Raw genomic sequence first — 16,084 nt, 5'->3', positions numbered from 1 at the left:
GGGAAATAGTGTTTAAACACTTTACAATGAAGATCTGTGAAGTTATTTGGATTTTTATAAATTATCTTTGAAAAACAGAGACCTGAAAAAGGGACGTTTCTTTTTTTGCTGAGTTTATGAATCTCAGCTGCAATGGGTGTGATCAATGAAGTGAAGTGATCAACCTTGTAGTAAAGTATTCAACCTTGTAGTAAAGTAATCAACCTGGTAGTAAAGTAATCAACCTGGTAGTAAAGTAATCAACCTGGTAGTAAAGTAATCCACCTAGTAGTAAAGTAATCATCATTATAGTAAAGTAATCAACCTTGTAGTAAAGTATTCAACCGTGTAGTAAAGTAATCAAACTTTCAGTAAAATAATCAACCTTGCAGTAACGTAATCATCCTTGTAGTAAGGTGCTCAACCTTGAAGTAAAGTAATCAAGTAGTAAAGTAATTCACCTTGTAGTAAAGTAATCAACCTTGCAGTAAAGTAATCATCCTTATAGTAAAGTATTCCACCTTGTAGTAAAGTAATAAACCTTGTAGTAAAGTAATCAACCTTGCAGTAAAGTAATCAAGTAGTAAAGTAATCAAGCAGTAAAGTAATCAACCTGGTAGTAAAGTAATCAAATAGTAAAGTAATCAACCTTGTAGTTAAGTAATCATCATTATAGTAAAGTAATCAACCTTGTAGTAAAGTATTCAACCGTGTAGTAAAGTAATCCACCTAGTAGTAAAGTAATCATCATTATAGTAAAGTAATCAACCTTGTAGTAAAGTATTCAACCGTGTAGTAAAGTAATCAAACTTTCAGTAAAATAATCAACCTTGCAGTAACGTAATCATCCTTGTAGTAAGGTGCTCAACCTTGAAGTAAAGTAATCAAGTAGTAAAGTAATTCACCTTGTAGTAAAGTAATCAACCTTGCAGTAAAGTAATCATCCTTATAGTAAAGTATTCCACCTTGTAGTAAAGTAATAAACCTTGTAGTAAAGTAATCAACCTTGCAGTAAAGTAATCAAGTAGTAAAGTAATCAAGCAGTAAAGTAATCAACCTGGTAGTAAAGTAATCAAATAGTAAAGTAATCAACCTTGTAGTTAAGTAATCATCATTATAGTAAAGTAATCAACCTTGTAGTAAAGTATTCAACCGTGTAGTAAAGTAATCAAACTTTCAGTAAAGTAATCAACCTTATAGTAAAGTAATCAACCTTGCAGTAAAGTAATCATCCTTGTAGTAAAGTGCTCAACCTTGAAGTAAAGTAATCAAGTAGTAAAGTAATCAACCTTGCAGTAAAGTAATCATCCTTATAGTAAAGTATTCCACCTTGTAGTAAAGTAATCAACCTGGTAGTAAAGTAATCAACCTTGCAGTAAAGTAATCAAGTAGTAAGGGAATCAAGCAGTAAAGTAATCAACCTGGTAGTAAAGTAATCAAATAGTAAAGTAATCAACCCGGTAGTAAAGTAATCAAGTAGTAAAGTAATCAACCTGATAGTAAAGTAATCAAGTAGTAAAGTAATCAACCTGGTAGTAAAGTAATCAAGTAGTAAAGTAATCAACCTTGCAGTAAGATAATCAAGTAGTAAAGTAATCAAGTAGTAAAGTAATCAACCTGATAGTAAAGTAATCAACCTGGTAGTAAAGTAATCAAGTAGTAAAGTAATCAAGTAGTAAAGTAATCAACCTGGTAGTAAAGTAATCAACCTGGTAGTAAAGTAATCCACCTGGTAGTAAAGTAATCAACCTGATAGTAAAGTAATCAACCTGGTAGTAAAGTAATCAAGTAGTAAAGTAATCAACCTGGTAGTAAAGTAATCAACCTGGTAGTAAAGTAATCAACCTGGTAGTAAAGTAATCAACCTGATAGTAAAGTAATAAACCTGGTAGTAAAGTAATCAACCTGGTAGTAAAGTAATCAAGTAGTAAAGTAATCATCCTGATAGTAAAGTAATCAACCTGGTAGTAAAGTAATCAACCTGGTAGTAAAGTAATCAACCTAGTAGTAAAGTAATCAACCTGGTAGTAAAGTAATCAAGTAGTAAAGTAATCAACCTCGTAGTAAAGTAATCAACCTGGTAGTAAAGTAATCAACCTGGTAGTAAAGTAATCAACCTGATAGTAAAGTAATCAACCTGGTAGTAAAATAATCAACCTGGTAGTAAAGTAATCAACCTGGTAGTAAAGTAATCAAGTAGTAAAGTAATCAAGTAGTAAAGTAATCAACCTGATAGTAAAGTAATCATCCTGTTGTAAAGTAATCAACCTGGTAGTAAAGTAATCAAGTAGTAAAGTAATCAAGTAGTAATGTAATCATCCTGATAGTAAAATAATCATCCTGATAATAAAGTAATCAACCTCATAGTAAAGTAATCAATCTGGTAGTAAAGTAATCAACCTGATAGTAAAGTAATCAACCTGATAGTAAAGTAATCAACCTGATAGTAAAGTAATCAACCTGGTAGTAAAATAATCAACCTGGTAGTAAAGTAATCAACCTGATAGTAAAGTAATCAACCTGATAGTAAAGTAATCAACCTCATAGTAAAGTAATCAACCTGGTAGTAAAGTTATCAACCTGATAGTAAAGTAATCAACCTGGTAGTAAAGTAATCAACCTGATAGTAAAGTAATCAACCTGGTAGTAAAGTAATCAACCTGATAGTAAAGTAATCAACCTGGTAGTAAAGTAATCAAGTAGTAAAGTGATCAACCTGATAGTAGAGTAATCAACCTGGTAGTAAAGTAATCAACATGGTAGTAAAGTAATCAACCTGGTAGTAAAGTAATCAACATGGTAGTAAAGTAATCAACCTTGTAGTAAAGTAATCAACCTGGTAGTAAAGTAATCAACCTGGTAGTAAAGTAATCAACCTGGTAGTAAAGTAATCAAGTAGTAAAGTAATCAACCTGGTAGTAAAGTAATCAACCTGGTAGTAAAGTAATCAACCTGGTAGTAAAGTAATCAAGTAGTAAAGTAATCAACCTGGTAGTGAAGTAATCAACCTTGTACTGTAATAGGAGGAAGAAAACAAATCATGAAAACAAATCCACTGGGCACACACTGGTTGAATCAATGATGTTTCCACCTCATTTCAATGCCATCTGTCTGTCTACTGGTGTATGTGTGTATGTGTGCATCTGTGTGTGTGTGTGTGTGTGTGTGTCTGTGCGTGTGTGTGTGTATGTTCGTGTATGTTCGTGTGTGTGTGTGTGTGTGTGTGTGTGTGTGTGTGTGTGTGTGTGTGTGTGTGTGTGTGTGTGTGTGTGTGGGGCTGTGTGTCTGTGTGTGTGTGTATGCGTGTGTGGGAGGGGCAACAGCCTGGGGACCAACTCACGACTCCAAGCGACAACGAACACAATAATCTCACCTGCCGTCCTATCGAAGTAGGCTTCCAGATTAGGAAGAACTAATCTCACCTGCCGTCATATCGAAGTAGCCTTCCAGGTTAGGAAGAACTAATCTCACCTGCCGTCATATCGAAGTAGCCTTCCAGGTTAGGAAGAACTAATCTCACTTGCCGTCCTATCGAAGTAGCCTTCCAGATTAGGAAGAACTAATCTCACCTGCCGTCCTATCGAAGTAGCCTTCCAGATTAGGAAGAACTAATCTCACCTGCCGTCCTATCGAAGTAGCCTTCCAGATTAGGAAGAACTAATCTCACCTGCCGTCATATCGAAGTAGCCTTCCAGATTAGGAAGAACTAATCTCACCTGCCGGACTATCTCAGCCGTCCTATCGAAGTAGCCTTCCAGATTAGGAAGAACTAATCTCACCTGCCGTCCTATCAAAGTAGCCTTCCAGATTAGGAAGAACAGCTGCTACCCGTCTAGGTCTAATCCCACTGTTTTCTGCTTTCATAATCTATGCTATGTTACGTAGAATACACAGAAAATGTTGAAACGCGCGGTCAGTTTGGATACAAAACTGAAGTCATTCATTATCTTGGCGTCGATGTGTTTCACCAGAGTTATCTAGCTGGTACTGTTGTATTAATCCCTGGACAGACTGTGATGACCTGGGCAGGGTGTCATGACTCACCGCGGCCACCGCGTGTCGCCATTACTCTCTCCGTCATGTTGTTGTTGTTGTTACGGTTAATTAGGTTTTGAAAAAGCACATCTACAGATAAAACAGCAGTGAATCTGAACTGAACTGCTGTCCCCTTGGCGTTGTAGGACGAGAGGTCCCACCGGTATGGCGCTGCTTTACAATTGTTTTTGTTTGTTTTGGTTTTTTTTTGCTTTAAACTTTCAGTTTGTCAGTTGTGATGGACGTAGATGTGAATCTCTCATGAGGATAGTTTGTCTCTTGTTTTGTGTGAGAGCTGGTTCCATAGTACATAGTAGAGGATTCTAGCAGCCCTGGTTGGCGAATCACTGCAGTAGGAGAATACCACTGAAATAGGGCTGTTTGCTACTCTAGAATACCACTGAAATAGGGCTGTTCGCTACTCTAGAATACCACTGAAATAGGGCTGTTCGCTACTCTAGAATACCACCGAAATAGGGCTGTTCGCTACTCTAGAATACCACTGAAATAGGGCTGTTTGCTACTCTAGAATACCACTGAAATAGGGCTGTTTGCTACTCTAGAATACCACTGAAATAGGGCTGTTCACTACTCTAGAATACCACTGAAATAGGGCTGTTCCCTACTCTAGAATACCACTGAAATAGGGCTGTTTGCTACTCTAGAATACCACTGAAATAGGGCTGTTTGCTACTCTAGAATACCACTGAAATAGGGCTGTTCGCTACTCTAGAATACCACTGAAATAGGGCTGGTTGCTACTCTAGAATACCACTGAAATAGGGCTGTTTGCTACTCTAGAATACCACTGAAATAGGGCTGTTTGCTACTCTAGAATACCACTGAAATAGGGCTGTTTGCTACTCTAGAATACCACTGAAATAGGGCTGTTTGCTACTCTAGAATACCACTGAAATAGGGCTGTTTGCTACTCTAGAATACCACTGAAATAGGGCTGTTCGCTACTCTAGAATACCATTGAAATAGGGCTGTTTGCTACTCTAGAATACCACTGAAATAGGGCTGTTTGCTACTCTAGAATACCACTGAAATAGGGCTGTTCCCTACTCTAGAATACCACTGAAATAGGGCTGTTTGCTACTCTAGAATACCACTGAAATAGGGCTGTTTGCTACTCTAGAATACCACTGAAATAGGGCTGTTTGCTACTCTAGAATAGCACTGAAATAGGGCTGGTTGCTACTCTAGAATACCACTGAAATAGGGCTGTTTGCTACTCTAGAATACCACTGAAATAGGGCTGTTTGCTACTCTAGAATATCACTGAAATAGGGCTGTTTGCTACTCTAGAATACCACTGAAAAAGGGCTGTTTGCTACTTTAGCAATACACACGACATGTGATATAACTAAGTAGTCTTGGCTTTACATTTTACTCTTCGATGACTCAGCTGGGGGATCAAACTCCCAACCTTCCAATCGCATTGTACCATACATATTGTTGTGTACCTATTGATATAATGTTGAGAACAGTCCAATCAGCTACATTTTACATCGTGATTTTGTGACAGCAAAGACAGGCAGGTCAAGTCGGTCAGTGAATTCTTCTTGGTGGCTGCGATGCTCTCTCACTGTCCCATGTCATCTCATCGGCATCTCATCGGCTAATGCACTTCAGTCACTGGTTTCCGTTGGGCCTAGTGTTGTTCCTGGTCAGAGACCAACTCTGGGCCTTGTGTTGTTCCTGGTCAGAGACCAACTCTGGGCCTTGTGTTGTTCCTGGTCAGAGACCAACTCTGGTCCTAGTGTTGTTCCTGGTCAGAGACCAACTCTGAGCCTTGTGTTGTTCCTGGTCACAGAGAGAGAGAGAGGGAAAGGGGGCAGGAGAGGTAGAGAGGTAGAGAGAGAGAGAGAGGTAGAGAGAGAGAGAGGTAGAGAGAGAGAGAGGTAGAGAGAGAGAGAGAGGTAGAGAGAGAGGTAGAGAGAGAGAGAGAGCGAGAGAGAGAGAGAGAGAGAGAGAGAGAGAGAGAGAGAGAGAGAGGTAGAGAGAGAGAGAGATGACTTACCCATTCTAGAGCTTTGATAAAGCCCAGGGGAACTTTGAGGACTCTGAACTGTCCGCCCGCAACCAACTGGAGAAGAAAATAAATCATCATCAACAGACCCATCATCCTATCAACAGACCCATCATCCTATCAACAGACCCATCATCATATCAACAGACCCATCATATCAACAGACCCATCATCATATCAACAGACCCATCATCATATCAACAGACCCATCATCCTATCAACAGACCCATCATCATATCAACAGACCCATCCTATCAACAGACCCATCATCATATCAACAGACCCACCATCATATCAACAGACCCATCATCATATCAACAGACCCATCATCATATCAACAGACCCATCATCATATCAACAGACCCATCATCATATCAACAGACCCATCATCCTATCAACAGACCCATCATATCAACAGACCCCATCATCCTATCAACAGACCCATCATCCTATCAACAGACCCCATCATATCAACAGACCCCTCATCCTAGCAACAGACCCCTCATCCTAGCAACAGACCCATCATCCTATCAACAGACCCATCATATCAACAGACCCATCATCCTATCAACAGACCCATCATATCAACAGACCCATCACCCTAGCAACAGACCCCATCCTATCAACAGACCCTTCATCATATCAACAGACCCATCATCCTAGCAACAGGCCCATCATCATATCAACAGACCCATCATCATATCAACAGACCCATCATCATATCAACAGACCCATCATCCTAGCAACAGACCCATCATCATATCAACAGACCCATCATCATATCAACAGACCCATCATCCTAGCAACAGACCCATCTTCATATCAACAGACCCCATCATCATATCAACAGACCCATCATCCTAGCAACAGACCCCTCATCATATCAACAGACCCATCATCATATCAACAGACCCATCATCCTATCAACAAACCCATCATCCTATCAACAGACCCATCATCCTATCAACAGACCCATCATCCTAGCAACAAACTCCATCATCCTATCAACAGACCCATCATCCTATCAACAGACCCATCATCCTATCAACAGACCCATCCTATCAACAGACCCCTCATCCTAGCAACAGACCAATCATCATATCAACAGACCCCTCATCCTAGCAACAGACCAATCATCATATCAACAGACCCCTCATCCTAGCAACAGACCAATCATCATATCAACAGACCCATCATCATATCAACAGACCCATCATCATATCAACAGACCCCATCATCCTATCAACAGACCCATCATCATATCAACAGACCCATCATCATATCAACAGACCCCTCATCCTATCAACAGACCCATCCTATCAACAGACCCCTCATCATCATTGATTGGTGTAATATAATAATAAAGCTCTACACAGACAGCAGCATTAAATAATAAACTGGTACTAATATCGTAGAAATATCATCTTTAATAAGAGCTTGGAACCTCTACACCTGGCAATCTGACTGGTAAATTGTGGTAGATTGTATTTCTATGGCCCATATGATGTTTCTCAGGGACATGTAGAGCGGCAGGTAGCCTAGCGGTCAGACGTCGCTAGTTCAAATCACTGAGCCGACAAGGTAAAAAAAAGTCTGCCGACGTGCCCTTGAGCAAGACACTTAACCCTAATTGCTCCAAGGTTGCTGTTGATAACGGGGCGGCAGGTAGCCTAGTGGTTAGAGTGTTGGACTAGTAACCAAAAGGTTGCAAGATCAAATCCCTGAGCTGACAAGGTAAAATCTGTTGTTCTGCCCCTGAACAAGGCAGTTAACCCAGTGTTCTAAGGCTGTCATTGTAAATAAGAATTTGTTGTTAATTAACTGACTTGCCTAGTTAAATAAAGGGTACAAATGGCTGATTCTGGCTGTGACTCCACTCTCAAATGGTGTGGGAGTTGGGCTATGCAAAAACACAATGTATAATACACACTTGTAAATTGATTTATTTAACTAGTCAAGTCAGTTAAGAACACATTCTTATTTATAATCACTGCCTACCAGGGAACAGTGGTAGGGGCAGAACAACAGGAGATTTGATCTAGCAACCTTTCGGTTACTGGGCTGACGCTCTAACCACTAGGCTACCTGCCACCCTGACATGCGTGAAACAGGACAAATATAAGCACCCACCAAATTATTATTATTATTATTATTATTATTATTAGTAGTAGTAGTAGTAGTAGTAGTAGTAGTAGTAGTAGTAGTAGTAGTAGTAGTAGTAGTAGTAGTAGTAGTAGTATTATTATATATACAGTACCAGTCAAAAGTTTGGACACACCTACTCATTCAAGGGCTTTTCTTTATTGTTGGCTCATTTGGAAGAGCATGGCGTTTGCAACGCCAGGGTTGTGGGTTCGATTCCCACGGGGGACCAGTACGGAGATTTTTTTTTTTTAAATGTATGCATTCACTACTGTAAGTCGCTCTGGATAAGAGCGTCTGCTAAATAACTAAAATGTAAATGTAGAAGGCTAATGTTAACTAGCTAACGTTGCCCGTGAATGGAAGCTAGCGAGCTAGCATTTCAGCCTGGTAGCCTCGGACAACAAAAAATGATAATCATGTACTGTATGACAGAGTCATAGACTGAAAGAGATGAGGATGGCATTTGGCGATGTTTTTCTACTTGCACAAACACACACACGCACACACACACACACGCACACACACACACACACACACACAGAAATCAGAACCATGGACAGTCACATCATATTTAGCTTACCGTGATTGGGATAAATCGTTTTTAGGGTATCTTTTAGTTGTCCCTGCATTAGAATAAGCATAAGTAATTTGATGATGTTGACATGTTAAAAGTGGAAATAGTGGAGGCATCTCCTGTTTCTGACTTGTGGTAACTCTCTGTCGTTCTAATCTAATTTTAGTAGTCCGAAAATGTCATAAACATTATTAACTGGCTTGACCATGCTGTAGGTCATGTAACTGTTTGTTACATGCAATATGCTTTGAGGACTATCACGGTTTTGTGATGGTTGAATTTATTCTGCCACTCTGTCTTCTTACTCGGCCTTTAGGCCTTTATATCACGGTGTCGAGACATATGAACGAACAGGTTATAGAGCAAACAACGCAATTATCACAACACATAGGTTGTACAATGGGGCTTTTGTTTTCGGCTTCCCCGGTGATGTTATCCATGCATCGCTACTAATATAGAGAATGAAATTGAGCTACCATTTTACAATGCAATCTCAGAAATGACAGCTGCACATAGCCTATACCAGACCCGCTTTATAAGAAGATCGTGTAATTACAGAATTACAGAAAAAAATAAAAATAATAATTCACCCGTATGAGCCAATACATATTTCGACCATGTATAAACAAACGTATTTCGTTCCATAATGTATATGGTCCACATTTGTGCGTACATTTATATTATGGGCAAACAGCTCATATCACCATTCATAGACCACGAATGGGTGTATTTGTCATCATATATTTTGTTGCGGGGGGGGGGGATATGTTGTATTCTAATAATTGAACCGGCATAACCACAATAGAGATTTTCCCTGATTTAACACAGATATGCATAACCATCCATCCCCTCAGTAATTATGGATGTGCTGTATATTAGTCAACAAATCGCGGCCGCATCATAACTGGGCTTTCCTCGGTTTTACCGAACAAATCTAATATCCCAGATAAGGATCTAGAAACGCCCCTCGCCGCCTATTCATCAGACGTGTTATAGGTGGAATTTAAACAATAGTTATTTTTCCAGATGTTCAGAGCCCTACCTGATTCACAATATCCATCTTGGCCGCCTTGCTCGTCGGTAAGAGGATTAGCGGAGGGAGGGAGTCGTCAGAACCGACAGTCCTTGGTAGAGGAAAGAGAAGAAGACTGGAACTTCTCTAGGTGGCATGTGATAAGCAAAATGCACACAACACGAGCTACCACGACCATCAGACTGGATCATACATAGACTTGTAGATAAATAAAAATATAAATCACATTTATTATAAATAGCCCTTCTTACATCAGCTGATATCTCAAAGTGCTGTACAGAAACCCAGCCTAAAACCCCCAAACAGCAAGTAAATACAAATATAAATCGAATAAATGTCTTTGTTTATGGTTCTTAGACATAGAGGAGAGCCTGATGATCCACTATTGTTTTTGGAAGCTATGGTTTGTCCTTTTTAAACTGGTATCTTTCTGCTATTTGTTTCCCTAAAATAATTAATTTCCCCAATGCCTGAGCAGGGTGCTGCTGTCCATGGTGCTGAACTGTTTATGTGTGAGTCAATTGTGAGAAGTATGAGTTTTTTATTAAATCAACAACGTAACAACAACACAGTGTTGTCAAAGACTTAGTAACTTAGTTGTAGTCGTGATCTGGTTACCTATAACCGCTGTCATCAGTTACCTGATGTGGAATAGAGTTCCATGTAGTCATGGTTCTATGTAGTACTGTGCGCCTCCCATAGTCTGTTCTGGATTTGGGGACTGTGAAGAGACCTCTGGTGGCATGTCTTGTGGGTTATGTATGAGTGTCCGAGCTGTGTGCCAGTATTTTAAACAGACAGCTCAGGTACATTCAGCTTGTCAACACCTCTTACAAAAAACAAGTAACGATGAAGTCAATCTCTCTTCCACTTTGAGCCATGAGAGATTGACATGCATGTCATTAATGTTAACTCTCCGTGTACTTTTAAGGGACAGCCGTATTGCCCATTTCTGAGACAACTGCAATATTCCCAAGTCCCTCTTTGTGGCACCTGACCACATGACTGAACTGTAGTCCAGGTGTGAAAAAACTAGGGCCTGTAGGACCTGCCTTGTTATGGTGATTGACAGAGTCGAAACCCTTGTGTGGTTATGAAGGCAGAGCAGCGCTTTATTATGGACAGACTTCTCCCCATTTTAGCTACCGTACTCTTGTATCTGTCACGCCTGCTCTCTCCCTCTCTCTGCGCCAGGCTGCCCAGCACTGCGTACTCCTGCCATCATCATTATGCACACCTGCTTCCCTCGTCACATGTCACACGAATAAGCAAATTATTGGCCTCACCTGGACTCAATCACCTGTTTCATTTCCTCCCCTATATTTGTCAGTTCCCCAGCTCTGTTCCCCGCTGCTGCATTAATTGTCGTATGTCCTTATGTTACCTGGTGCTGACGCTGTTCCTGTCCTGTTCTATGTCCGTTCCAAATTAAATGTTGACCTTGTGTTCATATGGGCTATTTGTTTTAGCACTTTTCTGGGTTGCTTGATTGTTTTTAATGCTTTACTGGGAAGCTTATCAGAGGTAGACATGCTCAGGTTATTTATGTTTGAGTTGATAGTGCAGAGTGAGCTGCATAAAATGGTCTTCCTACAAGGGCACACTGCCTCAGTGCTAACAATATAACTCTGGTTCATAGGCTCATGATTACGGCATACAATAGCTGTAGGATCAACAGAGATATTCAGGGCAGTAAGAGGGACATAAATTAAGTTACTTACATTGTGTTTGCCAACGCTCCTAGGATAATGCACATTAGCCTCATCATTATGACTGTCACGTCCTGGCCAGTATAAGGGTTAATTGTCATTGTAGTTTGGTCAGGACGTGGCAGAGGGTATTCGTTTTATGTGGTTCGGGGTGGTGTGTTTGTTGAAGGGGCATTTGATTTAAGTATTCCGGGGTTTTTGGGCACTGTTTGATTTTCATGTATTCTATGTTTAGTCTAGTGTGTCTGTTTCTATGTTTAGTTAATTGGGGTTGGGACTCTCAGTTGAAGGCAGGTGTTGTCTATTTGCCTTTGATTGAGAGTCCCATATATTAGGGTGTGTTTGTCATTGGTGGGAGATTGTTCTGTGTTTAGCCTTGTGCCTTGCCAGACTGTTTTGTTGATCGTTCGTTCGTTTGTTATTTTGGTGTTCATTTTGAATTTATTAAACGTCAAGATGAGCAAACACATACCTGCTGCATTTTGGTCCTCCTTTACCAACGACAACCGTGACAATGACGCCTCATTGTCACAACGGTAGGGATTATCTGAGCTTGGTCATTGATACGTCATTGTTTTAATGCAGTCTTGAAATGCATGGACAGGAGTCCAGGAGCCAAGATGATTTGGATGGACTCCGTCATTCCTGTAGAGCAGGTATTCCTAAACTGGGGTACGCACAATGCCGTCGGGGGTACGCCAAACAAAACAAAATGTGATTCACTTTTTTTCCCCTTTCACATTTTCAAACAGTCCATTTATATTTTCCAATGAGGCATATATACATTTGGGTACGTTTTTTTTTCTTGCCTGAGTCGCCTCGTTTCACTGCCTAAAATGAAACCATCTAGTGTTAAGCGAAATAACAACACAATGTCAAATACAGGTAGCCTAGTCAAATAATTAACATACAATCACATTAACCGTTACTCTCTCGTGGGAATTCCACTAACGGTCCGTTTTGTAGTCAAACGTAGCTGCTGCTCATGTTGGTATCTGTACTGATGGAGCAAAAGACAAGACAGGGAGACATAGTGGAGTGGTAACGTGCAGTGCAAGCAGTTGCTCCCGACGCCACTTGGGTCCACTGCAGCATCCACCGAGAGGCTCTTGCTGCCAAGGGAATTCCTGACAGCTTGAAAGACGTTTTGGACACTACAGTGAAAATGGTTAACTTTGTTAAAGCAAGGCCCCTGAACTCTCGTGTATTTTCTGCACTATGCAATGATGAGGATGGGAGCTCTGAGGATCTGAAACCGAGGTCGAAGCCAACGGAGAGGGAGATAGGACGAATGGGAAGCCCCCAAGGAAGAAGGCGCCGGAATCTCTGGTTCCAGGGTGGATAAGCCGTTTCTGGTCTGTGTCAGTTCCAGGCTCAACATCTCCAACTCAAAAATAGAATGGGAGGTGTAACTTTGCATTGGGAATTTTGATGTTTATGCTAATGCATTTCCATATGTGTATTGATTCTGTGGTCATGCTGCTACATTCTACATATCATGCTTCTGTGTTCTATATATCATGCTTCTATATTCTATGTATCATGTTTCTATATATCATGCTTCTATATTCTATATATCATGCTTCTATATATCATGTTTCTATATATCATGCTTCTATATATCAAGCTTCTGTAGATCATGCTTCTATATTCTATATATCATGCTTCTATGTTGTTCTATATTCTATGTATCATGCATCAAAATTCTATATATCATGCATCTATATTCTATATATCATGCGTCTATATTCTATATACATATCATGCTTCTATATATCATGCTTCTATATTCTTTATATCATTAGTCTATGTATCATGCTTCTATATTCTATATATCATTCTATATGTCTCTCTCTGTTTGTCTCCAGCGCTCTCTTTGTCTCTCTCTTTTGCTCTGTCTTGTCTCTCTCTCTCTCCCCCTCTTTCGCTCTCTCTCTTTGCTCACTCTTTCGCTCTCTCTCTTTCGCTCGCTCTCGCTCTCTCTTTCTCTCTCTCTTTCTCTCTCTCGCTCTCTCTCTTTCTCTCTTTCGCTCTCTCTCTTTCGCTCTCTCTCTCGTTTGTCTCTTTCGCTCTCTCTCTCTCGTTTGTCTCTCTCTCTCGCTATGTCATTAGGGGACATAGGGCGCTACTTTAGACCAGGGTCTCACACACGTTTGTGTAAGCGTGCACGTGCGTGTGTGTAGTGGTTATGATGACATGGGCACATTTACATTCTGAAGGAGAGGAAATCCTTGATCAATACAGAAAAAAATCCTCCCATATGAAATGTGTCATATCGCTCAGAGCCAAGCCTACACTATTGGGCTGTGTGTATAGTCCTGAACCTCCCTTTATTATCAGAGTTATAGGGTCACTCTCATGGTCCCGGGGTGTCCTGAATCTCCCTTTATCAGAGTTATAGGGTCACTCTCATGGCCCTGGCGTGTCCTGAATCTCCCTTTATTATCAGAGTTATAGGGTCACTCATGGTCCCGGGGTGTCCTGAATCTCCCTTTATTATCAGAGTTATAGGGTCACTCTCATAGCCCTGGGGTGTCCTGTATCTCCCTTTATTATCAGAGTTATAGGGTCACTCATGGTCCCGGGGTGTCCTGAATCTCCCTTTATTATCAGAGTTATAGGGTCACTCTCATGGTCCCGGGGTGTCCTGAATCTCCCTTTATTGTCAGAGTTATAGGGTCACTCTCATAGCCCTGGGGTGTCCTGTATCTCCCTTTATTATCAAAGTTATAGGGTTACTCTCATGGACCTGGGGTGTCCTGAATTCTCATAATGTAATTCTCAGACACTTCCTCTCAAATGCGCGAAGAGCCTGGTGAACCAATGCGTCAAACTTGGCCTTCATTAGCACAATACAGAAAGACTGGGAGAAACTGGGGAAACGAATGAATCCCCACAACACCTTACCTCTAACCCAAGCCTCGCAGTTTTTTTGACTCGCTAAAATTTAATTATGACAAATACTTTACTAAGTAGGTGACTCCCACATAATGCTATGGTCATTTCCACTAAGGCCATTTGAATGGTTGATATTCCAGGCGTATATGCGCTTGGGGACGAGGTTAGTATCCTCACAATGATATCTGACCGTATTACCGTAAACTGAATACGCTACTCAGTCCCTCAGGCCCTCCCCAGGTCAGGCAGCAGCAGACGTCTCCATGGTGAGAGTTGACTATCCCCTTCCACTTGAAGATCTTTGCTGTGACGTCACATGGAACCGTAAACAGTGGGTGCCTCAGTGTGCTGAAGTCAGCAGAAACACAAACCATTAGCGCAGCAAAAGGATGTTACTGCAGAGAGAGTATGTTTGGTAGTTAGAGAGATTGTCATTGGTCTTTAGTGATTGGGAATGGGACACTCAACGGCCTAAGATCCTTAGAAGAAGAGAAGGAGATGAGAGAAGTTATTATTACATGTGATATAACAAACTCAACGGTGTGAAACTGTGATATACTGTACAGGACTACTGCAGGTGTATAGACTACTACAGGTGTATTGGCTACTACAGGAACACTACTGCAGGTGTGTAGACTACTACAGGTAGACTACTACAGGTGTATTGGCTACTACTGGTAGACTACTGCAGGTGTATAGACTACTACAGGTGTATAGACTACTACAGGTGTATAGACTACTACAGGTGTATAGTGTAGACTACTACAGGTGTGTAGACTACTACAGGTGTGTAGACTACTACAGGTGTGTTGGCTACTACAGGAACACTACTGCAGGTGTGTAGACTACTACAGGTGTATAGACTACTGCAGGTGTATAGACTACTGCAGGTGTATAGACTACTGCAGGTGTATAGACTACTACAGGTGTATATAGTATAGACTACTACAGGTGTGTAGACTACTACAGGTGTGTAGACTACTACAGGTGTGTTGGCTACTACAGGAACACTACTGCAGGTGTGTAGACTACTACAGGTAGACTACTACAGGTGTATTGGCTACTACAGGTAGACTACTGCAGGTGTATAGACTACAGCAGGTGTATAGACTACTGCAGGTGTACCGACTACTACAGGTGTATAGACTACTACAGGTGTATAGACTACTACAGTGTATATAGTATAGACTACTACAGGTGTGTAGACTACTACAGGTGTGTAGACTACTACAGGTGTGTAGACTACTACAGGTGTGTAGACTACTACAGGTAGTATTGACTACTACAGGTGTATTGACTACTACAGGTGTATAGACTACTACAGGTGTATAGACTACCGCAGGTGTATAGACTACCGCAGGTGTATAGACTACCGCAGGTGTATAGACTACCACGGGTGTATAGACTACTACGGGTGTATATACTAATACAGCCCAGAGTCATCAGTCACCCTGCATGACCTTATCAGACCAGAGAGCTCTGGCTTTTACCTGTCAGATTCAGAAGGAAACGTCTGTACTGCCTGTCTTCCATTTCATTCAGAACAATACTTGTCTTATTCATAATAAGATAAATACGATTTTCAGTAAGGTGTTTTTAAGCAAAATACACGGCGCTACACTATCACTAGTCAATAATACACGGTGCTACACTATCACTAGTCAATTATACACGGT

At 40.8% G+C, this 16,084-nt stretch overlaps 1 protein-coding gene across 4 annotated transcripts in view; it reads right to left on the bottom strand.

Moving 5' to 3' along the window:
- The window catches only part of LOC106596008 (synaptophysin), a 49,006-nt gene that overhangs the window by 20,866 nt on the left and 12,056 nt on the right, over window positions 1–16,084 (bottom strand). For 2 of the 4 annotated variants that reach the window (XM_082959786.1, XM_082959785.1), the window contains exon 2: window positions 6,041–6,106. In XM_082959786.1, coding sequence (XP_082815912.1) covers window positions 6,041–6,106 — 66 coding nt within the window. Of the gene's footprint in view, window positions 1–6,040; window positions 6,107–9,810; window positions 15,103–16,084 lie in introns of those variants that run through there. The other 2 variants (XM_045692836.2, XM_045692835.2) reach the window with 2 other exon arrangements.

The sequence above is a fragment of the Salmo salar genome, chromosome 13 (assembly GCF_965601325.2).
Source record: "Salmo salar chromosome 13, fSalSal1, whole genome shotgun sequence".
NCBI lineage: Eukaryota > Metazoa > Chordata > Actinopteri > Salmoniformes > Salmonidae > Salmo > Salmo salar.
This window is presented reverse-complemented; position numbering and strand designations above follow the sequence as displayed.